Consider the following 20,539-nt stretch of genomic DNA (forward strand, 5'->3'; position numbering starts at 1 on the left):
ATTGAGCTATGAAAGTGAACTCAGAAGCACAAAACCTCAGCACAAGAATCTGGAAAACACAGAATCTGGAGAAAGAGACAAGCAGAAACATGACGCATGTAAATTATTTCTTCTCCCACCGACATCTCACCCTCTCACGATGGCCTGATTCTGGGTCCAGGCAATCCAGAGCACTCTCCACTCTGAGTAGCCTGCCGGAGAGTGATAACAGAAGACTCGTCACTTTGTCCAGGTCTCCAATAAACATACGGAACTTGTCCACCTCATTTGGCTTGCACACGGCCAACACCAGGCTTTCCACCTCCTCACCGAGCTGAGCGTTGGCTCGGATGTCCTCCTGCAAACCTCTTTGGGCTTCACGCAACACAGCCAGCTTCTTGCGCAAGCTTTCCATCAGCTGCTTCTGCAAATAGTATGGAAAACTGCAGTTCAGCAATGAGGGAGCCTTCACAAATGAATATGTGAGATAGAAACTCTCTATTTCTTATTCAGCTAACCTACTACATAGATGAAATCTATTCAAATCAGCCCAAACCTTATAATTAAGCTCTTCATCCTCTTCTTTCATCTCCATGAAGTTTGGCATTTTATTAAGGAGTTGAGCTTTGTTGGTGGATCCTCTGTGGCTGGTAGAGGAAGATCCCTGTCTAAGCTCTGAATGAGGTAATGAGGGGCTCTGTCTAGAAGACCTGGGGCAATAAACATTCAAACAAGTAATGAAAATACCTCAAAGCGTACTGTTCCCATTACAAACTGTACATTTAGAATGGAACATAATGTGTGTCTAAAACAGGTCATACCTCTCTATCAAGTCTCCACTAACTATGTTGCCTCCTCGCCAGCCTTCGGCTCCACTTCCTGCATAGTGAGGGAACAGCTCTCCCATTAGCTCCTTTCCAGCTCTGCCACAATCCTCTTCCATTAAAGAGACCACAATGGATGCTCTTTGCCCTCTCCTCATCCCTGATGATGGAGCCTCTTCTTCAGTCACAGTGTCAATGTCTGTTTCCAGCACTGTCACTGGCTGAGCAAAACACTGCATCTCTGTCCTGTGTTCTGCTGGCCTTTGCTGCTCCACTGATGTTCCCTCGTTCTCACGGAACTCATCTATGTCTGTCTCATAGGGCAAGGCTTGATGGTTGCTGGGAGTTATACTTTGGGTAGAAGGCTCTAGAGTCTTAATGGTGGTGCCAGGCATGCAGATTTGCTGAAGCTCATTCTGTAAATGCTGCTCGTTGTTGTGGTTCATTGTGAAGTAGGACTCAGGATTGACAGATCCAGAACAACGGCCATTCTCCAAAGTAGGAACCGGGACTGATGACATGCTAACAATGTTGCTCACTGTGTAGTTGTGAGGAGAAGTCAAGTCCCACTCTGCTCTATGCTTATAAATGACTGGTTTCACCACAGCTGGCCTGTATTGATCTGAAGGCTGGGCAATGCTTTGCTCAGAAAGTCTGATGGTGACAGAGGATTGAGATGCAAGTGAGGTCATATAAAGTCAATAAAAGTCAAATAAATGTGATATGAGATGAGATGAGAGCAATAACAAAGCAATGTCACAAGTAATTGGGACCTTAAGCAACAACAATGGCATGGGCAGCTATGGTGTGCAGAAGAATTAGTTATATTTACACTAGATAACACTAATCCGCCAGTAAATTCAGAGCAATTTGTTTAAAGACACTCAGTAAAAAAAACAGTACAAACTATTCTTCTGACAATCACTCATCTTCTAATGCATAAACGACATTTTTGTAGGCAACAAAGTCTGTCAAAGGTCCTATTTTGCCATAGCATTAAGTTGGTTCTTAGTGGTTTCCATTGCTAAAGTGTGAACTTTTAGTTCTGGTTATTGTAGCCATCCCTAGAGCCATTGTTACTTAAAGTCCCTATTATCCTTTACAGAAATCATACCTTTGGCTTGACTCATTCGAGGATGCTGGTGTGTCTCCTGAACAGTTTGTATCAAAGTGCTGAGTTCTGATAGTGTCTCGTTCTTTTGGAGGCAGGGCGACAGGTTTGAAAGCTCTGTTATTTAAGGGAGGGTTTAGCACAGATTGGTGATGTTCTGTATCTTCTCTTGGAGGAAGGCTGTAGGACCGCTGACGAGTCATTTCTTGGGTAGTGGATGGACGGGGTGTGTATGTTTGGAGCTGGGAAGAAGAAGCAGTTTGGGAAGGGAACAGACTGTGGTGAGATGCCCTTCTCTTATGGAACTGCTCCCATTTTGGGGGTGGAGGCCGAGGAGGAGGCGGACCTTTTTTCTTCTTTGTCTCAACTAAAGACACGTTTTCATCCAGTTCCATGACGGTGGACGAAGACATTCTGCTATTATTGGTAGCAGCTGCACCATGGCTACGAACACACTTGGTCTCCATACGGATATCATTTTCAGACATGGTGCGGTTTGTAAGGGTTGATGACATGATTGGTTGATCCTCGTTGTTGAAACGGCATAGCCTGTTGTTCCACTGACACTGAAACCCCCTACCCGCAATAACCTCTCCCGGTCTTGAATCTCGTCTACACTGAGTGTAGTCCCTAAAGAACAAAAAAAATGAGTCACGATGAATAGCTTAACATTCAATTGGTTACACAATGCACAATGTATGAAATCCTTGGGAAGATCTTAATGAATGCACAATTTAATAGTTTAATAGATTCTAAACCAAATGGCCATAATCACAAACTTTATAAAATACAAGAAACAGTGAAAAATGACAACACTCCTGTGGCCACCAATCTGTGAACTCAAATACAGGAAGTGAACATACCTTTCAGTCAGGCTAAACTTCCTTCTTAGTTTTGTTTGTTCCAACACATGTACCGGAAAAGCCTGTGGAAGACATTTGAAAAATGATTCAAAACAGGAACACGTTTGGATGCTATAATTTTCCAGATACTCAAAACTAAACTAGTAGAACTTTTTTTATGCAAAAATGTAATTAACTAGCTGCAGACAACTCAACTTAAAAATCTCTCAGTCAGAAAGGAAGACACATGCAGTCGATAAACGGTAAAATGGCACCGTACATAATTGTTATTTTATTATTCTTTTTTAAAATAAATAAATAAATAAATAAAACAAACTCAGTGTAAAAGCAAATTGCCCGACATAAATTTTGATATAAAGGTATTAATTACTTATAATTAGCTATTAAATATGCTAATATTACTAAAATAATATAATTTTACATAATCCTTTTATAGTTGATTTAGTTCAGTTTGAAACAAAGCTTTCTATTATATGCTTAAATATTATCGATATATACCTCCAAGAGGCCACTTTTATTTACATAAGGCTGGCAGATCCAAACAATTACAAATATATGCTTAAAATCCATTTAACATATCCTCCTTTAGATGCCAGGCTGAAACAACAAATCTCAATGCGTAAATCTTGTCCAATATTATTGTTGGCTTGCTGCTGAGGTCCTAAAGCAGGTGGCCCTCTTCTAACGTTTTGAGCTTAATAAATCACAAGTCTGTTTTGTTCCATATATATTTCTACATATCTTTGGTGTACACTATTGTGCTATATGTCTGCAATGTGTACATATTAAACGTATCTATAAGTGAAAGCCTCACCTCTGTTGGAGTGCAGCTTCTGGCCTTGAATCCAGGGCGTAGATAGTAGTGGTCAGAATGACACTGCTGGCTGGTTACAGGTCGGAAAGCTGAATATGGCTTTTGGATGTCAGTGTTGGTCTTGTTATGAAAACTGTCAGAGTGTGAATTACGCAGAGTTATATTTTGAGCCATAAGTGGCTGTTTAAGGCTGTCCTGAGGCAAAGGTGGTAGCACTGGGATCTTGTTGACACCATGTCCTGCATGGAAGCGATCTCTGCTGGTTTCCCAGTTTCTCTCCATCTGTTGCACTCTCTGCTGATCTCTTTCAGTTTCCTTTCTCGCCCTCTCTCTCTCCCTCTCATGCTCCTTTTCCCATGCATGTAGCTTCTCCTGTTCTGTATACATTTCTTGTTCTCGTTCTTTTTCCCTCTGTTTCTCTATTTCCTTCTCCCATTCTCCCTCTAGTGTATTTTCTGTCTCTCTCTCTTGCTGCACATTTTTTCTTCTAGTATCAAATAAATTTACTGAGGTTCCATCATTAAGTCCACCCTGATAAGAGAACCTCCTGCGTCCAAGGTCAGGGACTGACTCAAGAGGTTCTGGAGAAGTCAGACCTTTCTTTCTCCCATGCTTCTCTGGTCTCTGGCGGATGCATGCAAGGCCTGCCAGGTTGGTGACAGACTGGCTCAGGTTTCTACTAGTCTCCTCAAAAAACTTCCTGCGGTCTGCAAAAGGTGGGATATCACAGTCATCAGCTCGGGTAGAGCGCCCAACTGAAGAACCCACTCTTCCTCTTGTTGTTACAAGGTTCCAAGAAGACGGTGCTGTTCCTTGACTATTTTTCTTGGTTTCAGTTGATTCTATTTCTGGTTGCAGTTTGTGTTCAGGTGTCCAGCGCCAACGTCTGGCTTTACCTGGTGGTGCCAACTCTTCGACCACACGCACACATACAGGTCTGTTTGTCTCAGCTGACTGGATTCCATGGGATTCATCCTGTGAAAGATGGATATCTTCAGTCCTGCTCTTTGAATGCTCTGCAGAATTTGTTCCACAGCATCTGCCTGGAAATGCTGAATTTGAGTCAACTGGCCTGGCCTGAGATGGAGGAAAATTCTGGAAGCTGTTGTATTGACTAGTCTGTGTTTGAGACCTGTGTTGATGGATGGCTGGCACCTCTGATGGGGATTTTTCTTCCATATCCTCTTCCTCTACAGTCTCACCATCACATAGAAGTCCAACTGGGGCTTTGCTCTTTTGTAGCTGAGCCTTCTTCCTCTGGATTTCATTGCGAAGGTTTGTGGCAAAACGTTCACTTCGACGGCGAGACTTTGATGAACGAAATTGTCGTTTTTGAGAAGGCTTTGAAATATCACCATCTGCCTTGCATTCTCCTTCTTCCTGGTTCTCAAGTAGAGTGTCCATGCTGGTTGCAGCACTAATCGTTTCAAAACCTCTTTCTTGAAGTTGAGAGTCTATGCAGGATCCAGACCCATCAAATCCGTTTCCTATAGTTTCACCTGGAACACTGACAGATCTTCCCCAAGTATGCTGGACAGGAGTAAGTCTTTGCCCTGAATCAAATGATTCTCCCTCCACCCCATGTTCTTCTAGCTCTGAAATGGTCAGTGAACCAGGTGTGGAGCACCTGCTTCCTCCCCATTTATCCTGAGCTACATCTGGACTGTCTTCAATTAGTTCCCCCCTGGGATGCAGAGGATTAGACCACAGGTTAGAAGGGGACATAGAATGTGCAGTATTGTTACTGGAGAGCTCCATTATGTGTAACTGAGAGACAAGTAATTTGTCTGGGACACTATGTCTGTGCATTCTAGGCTGTAGATCGTTCTCTAAATGATGGAGTTGACTATCAAGACTCTCTTCTGCTGCAGGACTGGGCCTGGATGAATGACTCTCTAGGGACTGGAAGTGACTGTTCTTTTGGTATCCCTCTGTTGAGCTGATTGGGTTATCTATAAACAAATCCTTTTGGGGATTTATGGTGTAATAAGGTTCTGCTTTGTTTTCCTTCAAGTCCTGTTCATTTTCTTGACTATTAAGACTCCCATTCAATGATTTGTGGATATCAGGAGGATCTTCAATAGTCAAAGGTGATACACCAACAGGAGCAGAGACACAACGTTTATCCAACACCTCTGGTTGGCCCCTGGTAGCCCTAAAACTATCCTTCCTCATGGGAGGCAGTGGAGGTCCACACTTGTTTTCTTCGTAACTATAGGATGATGGACGTACTTTTGCCTCAGGCCTATAAGGCAGAGACCTAGATTTCAGAATCCCTGTCTCACAGTTCGATTCTCCTGGGCCACTACTAGTAGAATGTGGATGTACCTCTGTGAACCTGCAGGAGGGGCCAAAACCCTGCAGGAGACTGTCCATGGAGCTGTTTTCCTCAGGCCGCAGTGAAACAGTGTAGTCAGATGCGTTTGAGCTTGCAGAGAAAGAGCTATAAGCCGAATCACGTTTATTATTAAAGATGGCAGGGTCAATGGGAGAGAGCTGGCTTTCATAGTAACCCTGACTTGGAGGGTTTTCCAGACTCTCCATACTCCCCACAGAGCTGCTGCGATCTGTGCTGTACTGCTGGGAGAGGTGGCCCAATGGCATGGACAGCTCACTAGACAGTAAAGTGGGGAGAAAAAGAAATGATTATGATATGATAAATCATAACATGGCAAAAACATTGTATATACACAAAATACACAAGACGTATTTGATATGTTTGGAAATGAAAAGTAAAATAGCAATATACTCCAAAAAAAAAAAAAAAAAAAAAAAGAGGCATCCGGAGAGGAAAACTATGTTAATGCCTGTAAGTACAGACTGCCTCTTTCTCTTTTTGTTCTTGCAGAGAGGTAATACTAAAAAGAAATGAAAATAGGTTTCCAAAAGTAAAATCCCATCATCATCATCATCGTTTATATAATATAAATACACAAGAACATTCCATGACTCTTCACATGGGATTTCACATGGGAACGTGTGGGATTTTGGACTTTCGGATTTCATGGTTACATTCTAACCAACAAACAACTTTCCAGCCGTTCGTATAATGACAGAAAATGAGATTAGTGAACAAGCCCAGATATACTTGGCAAGAATATCTACAATCTACTATCGACCATGTGATCAGCGAACATGTGGCAGAGAACAGGCATTGTCAAATACACAAGGCATAATAAAGCAAATAATTAGAGTTAATTACAACTCAATAAAAAAAATTAATAAATTTATATATATATATATATATATATATATATATATATATATATATATATATATATATATATATATATATATATATATAAATCTAGGAAAGTTTGACTAGAAAAAACAAACAAACATCATAATACAGTAAAATTTTGTGGTGATATAAAAACTGAGATTGCTTGTTTTCTGTAATATCATAGACAGACATAAGAGAAAAAAGATCCCCATGTATGCACAGTATTAAACCAGCTCAACTCATCACAGTTCAGTTGTGTCAATTCATGTTTTTTTAAAGGAATTCTTTGTAAAGTAATTAATTAAATTGCCTACTTGTCCATATAAAAGAGGAAGAGGTATCATGGGTCCATTCTGGGTTCACTATACATGCCACTTGTGTAAGTGTATGGAAAAACATTTAAATGTATATGGATCCTCACCTGTCACCCCCAGAGTGCCACGGTACACTGAAGGGTGTGGGGTGGAGCTGCATGGCCAATGGGCCGTCTGAACTGCCTGCTGAACCAGGCACGGAGGGTTCTTCTGCTAACTTCACCAAGTGCCAGGTATGAGGATGAATCAGCGGCACAGTACGTCTGTAAGGAGAACATAGGAACACACGGACCATGAGAACGGATATTGCATTAATGCTCGCCATTCCTGTTTCACCTCAATTTCAATGTGTAAATGCTTCTCAAACTTCTCAAACCATAATTCTAAAATGATGTCAGGATTCAGTACAATATGCAGTGTTTGTGTGTGGGATAAGTTGGATTAGCTGCTTGCCACATGTTAAGCAGGAAGGCAGTAAATCTCACCTTGTCATGTCTATAAAATGATTGACTTTAAAACAATATCTGTCTAAAACCACTGTACTTTTTGAATAAATAAATCAAAGTTACTGCGTTCTTATAGTCAAAGCTGTTTCTGCTTTTCACATCATTCCTCACCCACAGAAATATCCGGCTCCTCCAAAACACCTGGAACCTTGTTATTAACACAAAGTAACCAAACATGGTCTGACCTTGGAACTGGCTTTGTACCATCAGGATTGCTTAGCAGGAGGATTTCTGAATTTCTTGCAGAAAATCTACATAATCTTTTTATTACTATGTTTAGTTACAGCACTCGTGGAAAAGTGCCAAGATTCTAGGTACATCCCATTACTCCCATTGACAAAAACACAATATTCCCCAAACATCCCAGATGACGATATGCTTCCCAGGGGAACAAGGGTTCTGAATGGCTTATTATTATTATACTGATAATCATAATAATAATAATAATAATAATAATAATAATAATAATAATAATAATAATGTTCTCACATAGAAAGACTTAGGTCCTTTCTTAAATTGTGGCATAATCAGAACACTACTGCGAAAACATTGGAAGCCAAGTGTTTAATCAGGGCCATTTCTTAGGTTTTGAGAAGTTTGAAAAACATAAGTTATCAATTTGAGTAGGAGTTATATGGTCCCTTTAACAGTAATATAACTTCAGTTATTGAAATACTTTCAATAAACTTTCAAACAGCTAAATAAACAAAAAATATCATTCTACATGAGACATTGACATTGAAAGACACAAGCATAAAATGTAATTAGTGACTTAACAAACTTCAAATCCCTCAAATCTTGTTGTTATGAAGTTGGAAAGTGATCAGAATACAGACTTTACAAGACATAAGCTTCAAAGACATACCTATGATCATGAAAACAATGAGCCATATACAAGTAGTTAAACTATAAACAACAGAACACAAGGCACTGAACATATGTGAAGTTGATGCTAGATCCATAAGTAACAATCTATTTAAATATGACTGTCATGACAAAAATCCAAAAGAAAAGTTCTCCACACGGTTAGCAGAGAAAATATGTACCCCCACTAGCAGACACTTACTTGAATAGACTGGAATCCCATCCAGATCAGGAGAGACAAAGGTCTGGTTCAGGACCCAGATGAAACAAAGCATTACGTTGGTGCAAAAAAAAAAAAAAAAACATTTAAAACTAAAAGTAAGCTTTACAACATGTTCATTTCTTAGTGTCAGTGGTCATCCCTTATCACAAGCTCACCAGCTCCAATGAATAGAAGTGAAAGCTTGTGGTCACTTAGCGGTAATGAGGCAGCCTGAGGCTCTGAACAGATTTTTTTTGCCAGGAAAAATGAACACTCAAATACCCCCCCAAACACACCTCTCTCTCTCTCTCTCTCTCTCTCTCTCCCCCCCCATATACTTCTAGTTAGAACCAAAGCAGTCAGATTTTTTTTTGCTTCTTACATACACACAGCGTCCTGCTCACTCACTTTAATGACATTAGCAAGAGGAAGCGGTTCTCAAACAGAGAGGAAACTATGTTCAGTGCAGATAAAGAGGCAAGTCACTGCTAAAATAATAGCCAGGGTCCTCTCCTATTATTGTTTGAATGTGGAGGAAAAATGTGAGGGCTGCTTCCTGTCTCTCTGGGAGAGCTGTCAAGCTTTGGCCAGAAGTTAGACGGGTAGAGACAGAAAGAGAGAAAGAGAGAGAGAGAGAGAGAGAGAGCAATGAACAAATGACTGTAGAAAAAGGCATGGAGGACCAAGAGTTGAGGAAAGAAGTACATGTGAGAAAGAAAGGAGAGAGAGAGAGCGAGAGAGAGCGAGAGAGAGAGAGAGAGAGAGAGAGAGAGAGAGAATCTGTACTGTTTTTTTGGCCTCTTGCCATGTAAAAGTTTTCTTGCTGTTCCTTCTTGCTGATGGAACAGCATTGTGAGATCTCAGGATCTGTTGATTAACCAGCACATGGAAAACAAGAATTAGAGCAAAAAAAAAAAAAATAACTCCTTTCAGCTGGCTTTCATGAGCAATCTCCACTATCACAATAGCTTTAGGAAGGTTAAACAGAACCAGTCAACAGCCAAGAGAGTGAGGAGATGAAAGAGAAACTGGGAAAAAGGCAGGGAAGAAATAAACTAAAGCTACACAAAATAATAAAAATGAACTACATTCAACTGCATTTTTATTATTTTTGTTTTGTTTTGCTCCGGGTGTGTGTTCACTGTGTGTGTTTTCACTGCTGTGTGTGTGCACTTTGGATGGGTTAAATTCTAACACACACACAGACACAGACACACACACACACACTAATGACTCATCAGTACTGCTTGCACTTGACTAAAAATACTCCAGTCCTTTCATTGTCTACTTAGCTGTAAGTCTGTATGATGAATAAGCTGAAATAGTTCACATGAATCATCCATTCACTGCTCACATAGATGTAACGAATCATAACCAGATGAAACAGATCACTGCTCTAAAAAATATTCATCATCCATCAAGAAGAACGATTTGGTCAAAGAGACATATACGTCAGTGTATGGTTTGCATTTCGTGCAAATCCTTCATACATTGTATACAGTATGCAAAACTTAACCAATAGACTGTTAACAGTTCAATATGCATTTTGTAAAATTCAAAATACTCAAAGGTTCAGTGCAAGAAAGGTTTTCATGTTGAATCCATTTCAAAGTCTAGAAACAATTTACTAGCTATCTATTTACAGCATTTAATTCATACTTAGTCAAAACATAATTGTCTAAATAAATACTTTCTTGAATGTAGATATCCTGACCCTGAAGGTGGGTCTTACTCAACAGTAGTAACTTGTTAGCAGCATTAGTAGATTGTTTACTATAAACATGGTTTGTTAGTGTGTTTTTTGCTGTGTGTCTTCCTGCATACTCCCAGTTGGACTTGATGAATTATTTGTGGAAATTGTACCACATCATTATGTGGTGTGTTTACCAGCATGATTCCCTTTAATGCTATAATATATTGCGTTCTTAGACTGAGCAGGTACATGATTCTGTCTCTTTATACTGTACCATCAGGATTCTTCATCAGTAAAAGTGTGTGGTGGAGCCATTCTCTATATTTAACTTACTCATTAATCTACATTCAAGTTCATTTAGATTCTGTTGAGGTGAGGCCTATCTCACATGCTGGTGGCAGATGGGTCAGTCATTTTAGCATGCACTTCAGCATGTGCCCTCATTTACAATCCTTCAAACACTTCATGGAAAAGAAACCATTTCATATGGACTTTAAAAGTAAACCCTCATGAACTGTTTTTCGGTTAACAGACTAAACAATGAGGTTAGTGAGCAATTTATACCATGGTGACAAACATTTTATTTGAATCTGTTTTATGCATGATATATTTTAGGGCTGCATCCAATGGACAAAAAAAATTATTATATGGTTACACATTCCAGTGCAAATATGCCATGTGTCCATTTAAATAGTGGCCTAGATAATCAAAATGAATTACTTACGTTTGTACACATAGGTCAGAATATGAAAGAACGCTTTAAAACACATTAAAACACTGTTCGTTTGTGGTCTCACTACATTATTCCATGCTTCTGTGATATCACTGCTGCAAAGGCCACAATAAAAATGGCAATTATTAAGCAATATTTACTAAATACAGCTTCTGGTGCCAACCCCGGGTAGCTGCTGCACACACGAGGCTGTCCATATAATGTAAAAAAAAAAAAACACGATTGGTCAGACAAGACGACCCATCTTCCATTGCTACATTGTCCAATTCTGATGCTTTAACAGTGGTAGACTGGGGTCAGCATGGGCACCCTGACAGAAGCCACACAGCCCCAAACACATCAAGCTGCAATGCACGGTGTGTTCTGAGACCTTTCTATCACACCCATCATGAACAGATTTAGCACTGTGCTACTGTAGCTCTTCTGTGGATTGAACCAGATGGTCTAGCGTTTAATCTCCATGTTCATCAAGGAACCTTGGGTACCCAGAACCTGTTGCTGGTTCACTGGTTGTCCTATTTTTGGACACCTTTGTTAGGTACTAACCACTGCATACCAGGAATACCCCCAAGACCTGGCATGGAGATGCTCAGACTCACTTGGGTACTATAACCCAATATATGGCTCTGGGTCAAAGAGAATTGATTGTTTACTTGCTGCTTAATATAGCCCAACTTTGAAAGGTGCCTCTATAATGTGATTTTCAATGTTATTCACCTCTTAGTGGTTTTAATGTTATGGCTGATGGGTTTATATGCGGTGAGAATTCCCCTCCATGTCCTGAAGACTCTGAAGCTGGTTTACACAGAAGTGTCTAAAAGAGTGGCTTTTCACACTTTGTACATTCCTTTCACAATCATCAAGTTCCAGTGCCTTTAAATGTGTGAGAAAGTTTGTTGGAATGAACGGTCAGGTGTCCCTGTTTATTCTGACTTTTGGCGTCTAACCTGACTGCCTTCTTCCAAATCCCCCCACCTCATACACACTCAGATACTCGTCTCTCGTGCAGTCTCCAATCACCATTGTTTGTTCTGTAGTCATCCACTTCCCCAAAACACATTGCCTGCATTCCATATAATCACCAGAGCTCTGGGCATTAATGCTAGCCCTGAAACTGAGCCCCTCAGGAAGGGAGCTGTCCAGAACTGGCCTTCTTAGTACAATGGCTTGTTTGTTGTTTTGGGTTCATTGCCTCTATCTCACTTTAAGAATTTTCGTAAATGAGAAGAATGTATGTGAGAATACCTCCAGACAAACAGCTTATCAGCAATATTCCCAATCAAGTTTTGTCTGGCTTTCTTAATGTAGGTTAAATGGAGTGTTGAGTCATGCCATCAGGTACTGGTCAACTACAACAAAGTGTACAACAACACTAATTTGAAGAACATTAATAGCAAATGGCTATGAAAAAACAAAACAAAATATTAGGTTTATGAAAAAGGCATGCCATATAAAACAAGCTTGGGTGCCCCCACTTACACACAATTTGGCTACAGCTCTCTCATGCAATCCATTTAGTAATGATTGCAATGATGTCCATCTCTGATCCCACACATTCCCATCATGACCGTGGGCCACATCTTGTCTGCATGTGTGCAGTCCTGCTCTGGTTAATGTCTATCTCTGCAATGTAGCTGTGAAGAGAGATGTAGCCTCCCAGGATTAGCACTGCTAATAAAAAGCAGTCGTGTTTCTTTGTGTGGTCAGACAGTGATGGAATCCCAATGGCAGCTGGCCCCAGGCCCCACACTGAGCAGACAGACTGCAATGATGACTCTGCATGTTTCACACCAATGTCTTTAAATTTTATTTCATTCGATTCTGTACACAAACTGAACAATACATAGTCATATAAAATAAACAGGCACAATCTAGATACATGGTGAACTGCTATGCACACATGCACATCCATAAATTCACCACATAGATAAGTGGCGAGGGAGCAGGAGAGAGAGAGAGTGGGTCTGAGAATGCTTGGAATGTCCATTGTTTTGGCAAGAGCTTCAGCTCTTTTGTTTTTGAAGTTCCTTGGCACTGCAGGAGGGGGGTCTAACCAAACCCTCAAAGTGCTTTTCTGGAAACTTCCTGGCTCTGTTCACCCTGAACTTGTCAGTTTCTCCTCTTCCCACCTCAACCCATCTTAGATCTGAAGGAACCGACACATCCCCTGCTGCCCATAAGCTCATAGAGGGGGATGTTATTGACCCTGTTGTCAGTGGAGTCTTGGACAGAAGATTCTCCAAATGTCTCTTCCCACTTTGCCCTCCTGCTGGGAGCACAGCATTTAGGCCATTTGCTGCTTTAAGTTGGATGAGAAACATTAGGACACTAAAGCTCTGGTCATTCACATTTAATGATGGAACTTCTTGTTTTACAGGCCATGACGCACCAAAGCCAACTGTCAGCGATCAGGGTAAGAAAAGGTAAATGACAGAGAGCATTGATAAAATGAGACATTCTCAATTTGTTTTAACCTACAAATCTTCTGCTGGAAACATCTGCTCCATGGCACCTTCATTCTTTTCATTTATATGAGGTTTTGAAAAAGAAAAAAAAAAAAACATGCACAAAACTGTCTGGCACTAGTTGCATAAAAAAATTCAAGTATAAAATCTTTAATGATTGTGTTTATCTAATACTTCCAATTATGACATTATGGTACAATAAACTATCGATCTAATGAGCTATCTTGCTTCTTTTTAGAAATAAATGCTTACAAAATGATACATTTCTCTTGTGTGTTTTTATGGATGTGGTTGTATAAAGAAGATGGTTTTCATGAATGATAACAGTGTGTGAGACTACTGTATTTACTGGAATTATTTTTCTCATAGTGAATAATACTTCTGATTCAACCCTTCTTATATAAAGAAAGAAAAGTACAAGAGAGCAGACAGGAACACTTCATTCTTTTATGTTTTTTTTCATGTAGCATTCGCCCCTCCCTTTGTGTGTATATGTCTGTATGTGCACTCATCTGTCTCACTCCTATACACTCACAGTCTAAACAATGGCCTGCGCTGCTTGTCCTGGGCTGGGATAAACCGTCAGTCTGCTGTTAATAGCCTTGTGAATGCACTGACTAACCATGCTGCTACAGTCAGCAACTGAAACAGGAAGCAGCAGGAGGAAGAACAACTGGGAGGACCAGGAAGTGTGACGCAAGTGACTAGGAATTTCCCAAGGAATGGCCCACTGCAAGATGAACACCACACCCTTGGCAGACACTGTACAGAGGTACAGAAGGTGGTACAGGATTGGATTTTATAGAAAATGAACTGTATAGAAAGACAATAATTTGATTTGAGTAGAAAAACACAACTCAAAAACAAAAAATCCATTTGGCACTGAACAATAGCAGGTATGTAAGCAGGAAGGAGATATACACAGTTTCTAGCCAGAGAACACTACAAACATCCTATTTACTGCATGCGTCATCTTCCGACACCCATCTGAAGAGGAGGACACAGATGGAGCTTAATGGTAAAAGTGCATCATGAGCACACACTGGCCAAGCATGTTACATACATCCTACAATTGTGTACAAGCATCAAGTAGAAAAGATACAGTGACTAGTGATAACTGTCCCAGAGTAATCGTACTGAAAGGTAATTAGCTGTTGTGCAAGAGGGAAAAAAGAGATTGTGGGTGGAAACTGGCAACATCTAGTATTGAGGGGGAAACTCTGAGTGAAAATAAAATTAGAAGAGAGAACAGAATTGTGGAGGCATGTAAAGGGTCAGTTCAGTTTGAGTTTGGATTCCAGATGGTTGGCATCTGGCACACACACACACACACACACACACACACACACACACACACACACACACACACACACACACACACACACACACACACACACAGGAGGCAGTGATCATAACAAACATGGCTCTAAATGAAAAGACATCCTGCATGTTCCTTTGTGTTTTATTAAGGATGGAAATGAGTTTTGGCCACAAACACATGACCATTACCAGTAGCCATACAAAACACACACACACACACTCACACAGTATGCTACATTTTTTTCATTATTGCACTTTTTCACTGAGTCATTTCTGAAATCGGAACACTTTTTGTTTGTCAAACGTAAAACCTTCTGGTCTAGTAAAAATGCCATGGACACAGAAGAAACAGAGCCATGCAATAATAGACAGTCCAACACACTGAGAAGCTTTAATACCTATTCTATGTATAAAACTGGCATACTTACATCTGAGTAAAGCTGCCCAGGATGTTTGAGTGTTAAGAAGCTGTCATCAAGACGCACTTCAGCAACCATGCAAAATGCTTTTTGTTTTTTTTAACTTACAAATGGAAGGACAAGAAACTGGCACAAAAACAGGCCTTAAATCACGCAACAAGCTTAACCTGCATCACCCAAAAATGACACAATGGAGCTCTGTGATATACAGCCAAGAATCATGAAAGAGAGAAGTGTGCTTTCTTAACCAGCCATCTCATAATTCACATACTCACACATGCACACAAACCAAAAAAAACATGCACATACACATACACATAATCTGCCCATATAGTACAACCCTAACTAGCTATCCGGGCCCCGTATGCACCAGTTTAATCCCTGGTGGTGTGACAAGAGTTCACTAAACCACAGGAACAGAGATGCACAGAGTAGAGACACACTCATTGACCTGGGATGCCTCGAAATCCAGAGAGAAAAAAACACAGGCAGGCTTGTAACTCTGAAACTCAGTGGTGTATTTCTGAAATGCTGCCAAATAAATGGATATGAAATAAGGAGGAATTTTTCCATTTCCTTCCTCCCCCAACCACCCCAACCCACAATCCTTCTCTCCTCATCCCCTTTGCCCCAACTCTGTTCGGGACCTGTGTACTTGTTTATAAGTAATGTACAGGAACGCTCTTAGTGTACAGCACCCTTCATGATGCGGTAGTAGCTAGTAGTATCTGGTAACTAATAGAGAGGAATTGCCCAGCTAAATAACCGTGAGGAAATCCCCTCTATCTACAAACATCAACCCCTCAAACACACAAACACACACATTCTTGATGCATGTACAGTTTCAAACTCCTGCAATCATCCTTGCGAGAGGAAGAAAGCTGCTATTCATGCACACATTCATTGTTGTGCTGGATTCCTCCACTGGGAGGCGGTATACAATGAAGAGAAATACATTTCCATGGACTTCTCAGTCTTTCCCCTGTTCTAATTAGGTATAGGCTACATCATGGAATAATACCAAGACTAGTGTCCTTATGTTAATACTCATACGTTCAAAAGTCTTTTTGTGATTCCAACAGTTTAAACTTTACTTGCAATCCTAATATTTAATAAAATTCAAGGTTTTAGGCTATAGTACAAAGCTTTTCAGAACTAAACCTAACCAATATGATCATTATTGGTGTTATTGGAAAATTCTTGCCTCTCTGAAAGGCTTCTGCCACAAGCGGCAAAAGAAACCGAATCCTTTATTTGCATGAAAGTGCAATTATTCATCTAAATAAACCATTTCTAATAAATCTATTTTTCGCTTATGTTAAAGTTACAACTCTTAAATTGCCTTAATATATCAAAATACATACTACAACTACACGAAAACCAAAGTACCAAGGAATGTAGGAAAATATAAGATAATATTTAGATATAGCTAATAAACAACAGCTTCATGTGTGTTAGCGAGCATGATGAAAGATTGACATTTAACATAAATACAATTTAGATAGCAACAGATATATTACAGTGATGAACATTAGATCTCATATTTGCTTAGATTTGTTTGGAATTTAGATCAACTCCTTATTGATAAAAGCCATATCACATATACATGTGGTGATACAGTACTGGAAAACTGAATCCAATATAGAAATGGAGTAAATAAAACTCAAATATATTAGGTAAAAAAAAAAAATGACAAGGACAGACAATTAAGTGCAGTAACAATAAGTAATAATGCTCTGTTACATCTTTCCTATTCTGTTGCTCTTTTATGCGGGATGGCTTTTAAATATTTTATATTATCAGGTAAAGAACTGGACTGACCTCTGACACTTATTACATTACCTTTTTTTATTTCACATTTTGAGTGTCTCTAATGAATTAATTCTAATTCTAATTATTCAACAGTTTTAAAGTTTGCTGAATCCAGGCTAATGTAGAAGTTACTGGTCTGGTGGTTCGAGAGTGGAAGAGCAATGGGTGAGTCATACAGCAGTCATGGGGCAGAAGTGACCTAATACTCATCTGCCCAATATCAGCTTAACTAAAACAAACACCGCACACAGGGAGTCTACTTCCATATACTGTATACGTGTGTGTCTTTCTCTCACACACTCCTACATATAGCTTCTCTGTAAAAACTTTGAAAGGTCACAATGGTGATGTCACCTCACCACAGCCTTTCCTTCCTATCCACATGTGCATACTGTGTGTGTGTAGGAGGTTTGGTTGTAAAGAGGGTATTTGGGAGGTAGAAATCTGTACCTGCGAACAATAATCTTGAGGACTCTGTAGGAGCCTTTGATGAGGATCAGAGCTTCTTGTCGGGAGCCGAAGAGTGCAGATCCGTTAATGTTGACCAGTTCGTCTCCAACCCTCAGCTTCTTACACTCAGCTGCCTTTCCTCCTTCTTCTATCTGAGAGAAAGTGAGAGACAGACAGAACGATAGACAGATACGTTTTTATAGCATGTCGTCTTTCTTTGCAAAATTGTTTCAAATATCAACTTTAGTACATATATACTGTTATAGACACAAATAACAAAAGCACAGAGTGGTTAAACGCAGAGAGAAAACACACACACATACTACAGGCCTCCAGTTAATTACATACATACAGTATACACTGTGTCAGGCAGACTCTCTGGACAGATTTCTTTACTTCCTCTATCTGTGAAGCAGTACAGAGGGGTTAAAGGTCAAATAAACTTACCGTTCTGTAAACCGACACAATTCCCACACTCACACTCCCATGCCTAGGATACTGATTAAATGCCCATAAAAAGGGGGCACATATCTAAATAATATGGCAAATACATTTCAAAAAACTAAACAATGGCTCTGTTAAAACAATCACAGACCCAGTCAGAAACAGATCCATACAACAGTGTATCAAGATTTCTCATGGTGTCTGAAAATGTTTCTCATTTATTTCTTTATCCTCATATACATAGAGCTAGTGTATTTTGTAAAAACATGCTTGAGAACAAAATCAAATTTCGTCATTATATTTAAAGTGACGCCTGGGTCTAATGCAGTGCCCAAAGCTGTTGTCTACAATGTAGACTATACAAGTCTCGAGACAACATTTATATAGTGCTGTTGAGTATAATGTGAAGTTTTATGCTGCTTATGACTATGTTATTTAGTTATATTAGACTAAGGGCAGTTAGTGTTTGAATTTCCAATTAGACAGCACGACACAAAAGCCTTCACCCTATTGGAGGAGCATCATGAGTTCTAATTGACATTGCTACAGCCATGTGTTTCTGGGAGCCAAGGGAACAAAACTGGGCATGCTTTATTGGATGCCATACGCTCACCCCATCAATACCAGCAAGACTAAAAAGATCTGTATGTGAAAGGGGCAGATATTGAGTGTGCTTGTTCGCTCTAACATGCAGCATGCTCTGAGCATAAGCAGCAGTTTGAAATGGAAGCAGGAAGTAGCCTTCAACTTCTTTTTGATGGTAGTGGTCTTATGAGAAATAAAGTCTGAATGGTCAGTAGATGTTAACAGGCAACCAAACCTCCATGGAAAATGGGGAAAGTTTTTTTAAGATGAATGAACTCTCTTATCTTATCTCAGCCAACCCACACCACCACAGAAGCCAAAAAATGTAAAAATGTCCACAACAGTAATGATAAACCAGTGATTTTGTATAAACTCAGCATTGGCCAATGTGGACATACCAAAGAGCTATAATTTGACAGCAAAAGTTTTTCCAATAAAAATGAACCAATTACACTTCTTTGATTTTTAGAAAATATTTTGTTAGTCTTCGATATAAAATTGTATTTCTACAATATCATCTAATCTTATTAACATAAGCAATCTTAGAAATGACTAAGTAATAATTAATAGTATATTACACTAGCAATTCGCAGTATACTAAATAATAACTCATTGCAAATAATAGACCACTCACTTTGCAATACTGAAAAAACCTTGAGCTGTGCCATCACTCACAAGGTCAGAGGGCAGAAAATGAAGTGTGTTGCCAATAACAGTTAATCTTAGTAATCCATTCTGTGGGATTAACGAGTATCTAAATGTAATGTATAGTTGAGTGTAAAGCAAACAGGCTGAGACCTGTCACAAAGTGGATTCAGCTTTGCTTTTGTGAACGTCCATCAGCTCAATCTCTGTGTCTATGTATGATGAGTACCATATGCCTGCAGCTCTCTGCTGTCTGTCACTTCATCCCTCTCTCCATTTTACTTTTGTTCTATCTCAAAGGCTTTAAAATGGGGGGGGGAATTTTAGAACACAGTGCTGAGGCTAAACAGTTGGAGGCATGTAAATACACACACAGAGTCCAAATGTGGCCCTTCAGCACACACACACACACACACACACACTTACTTCACCCTCTCCTCCCATAGTAATTGCGAAGCTCTCTGCAGCAATCTAAATAAACACATACATAAGTGTTGTTCAGGCTGTGGTTGTGTGGGAGAGTGCCTCTGAACATTGCAGAAATACTTCACTGTGGTTTCACTGAGGAATCACTAGACATGAAAGAAGGATGGGTCCCTGCAAGGACTCAAGGACACTGCAAGCACAAAAGAGAAAAACTCTCTGACCTGATTATGCTCTTAACATGCATATAACATGGACACAACATGCTACCTGGTCTTGTTTGACTTGTTTCTTGTTTATTTTATCACACCCACTTACACAGATTTGAGGGCCACATTTCTACTATAAAAAAAGGTGAGAAGATAAATAGTAAATACTTTTTAAGGAGAACAAATTAGATTCAAAATATTTCCACACTGGACTCAAGAATGTTGTGGGATCACACATCATCCCTGCTCTTACAGAAAAAACAGCTTATTTTCTTCTACGCATCATCAACCTGACCCAGCAACATTTTATCTAGTTATGCAACATCGGAGTCTCTCTTTCTCTCTCTTTTGACTTGATATTTGATATGTCATGAATTATATGAAGGAAATTGATAACCCTCCATTTTCTCCCATTCATCTTCCCCAAAAGATGATGCTCCTGGGCAAATATGAATTACTTTGCACATGGTGTACAATGGTTTATAGAGATACTTGATAGCACTCTTCTAAAGAAACACACCCTCACAAATACTAAAATATTTATATATACACTTAGATGTGTACATTTCCATCATGGAGTACCTGTTTCCTCTTCAGATCCATTCTTAAGTTGCAAATGTCTATTATAAAACAGCTGGTAC

General features: G+C 39.7%; 1 protein-coding gene across 3 annotated transcripts in view; it reads right to left on the bottom strand.

The window, feature by feature from the left end:
- shroom4 (shroom family member 4) overlaps positions 1-20,539 on the bottom strand; it is a 35,275-nt gene that overhangs the window by 1,673 nt on the left and 13,063 nt on the right. Inside the window, exons 1-9 of one of the 3 annotated variants that reach the window (XM_060874552.1) lie at positions 19,693-19,725; positions 17,593-17,744; positions 7,236-7,391; positions 3,592-6,205; positions 2,778-2,839; positions 1,918-2,544; positions 801-1,457; positions 536-689; positions 131-403 (exon numbers count right to left, since the gene is read on the bottom strand). In XM_060874552.1, coding sequence (XP_060730535.1) covers positions 131-403; positions 536-689; positions 801-1,457; positions 1,918-2,544; positions 2,778-2,839; positions 3,592-6,205; positions 7,236-7,391; positions 17,593-17,744; positions 19,693-19,710 — 4,713 coding nt within the window. In that variant the 5' untranslated portion in view covers positions 19,711-19,725. Of the gene's footprint in view, positions 1-130; positions 404-535; positions 690-800; positions 1,458-1,917; positions 2,545-2,777; positions 2,840-3,591; positions 6,206-7,235; positions 7,392-8,700; positions 8,978-17,592; positions 17,745-19,692; positions 19,726-20,539 lie in introns of those variants that run through there. The other 2 variants (XM_060874551.1, XM_060874553.1) reach the window with 2 other exon arrangements.

The sequence above is a fragment of the Tachysurus vachellii genome, chromosome 7 (genome assembly GCF_030014155.1).
Source record: "Tachysurus vachellii isolate PV-2020 chromosome 7, HZAU_Pvac_v1, whole genome shotgun sequence".
Classification (NCBI taxonomy): domain Eukaryota; kingdom Metazoa; phylum Chordata; class Actinopteri; order Siluriformes; family Bagridae; genus Tachysurus; species Tachysurus vachellii.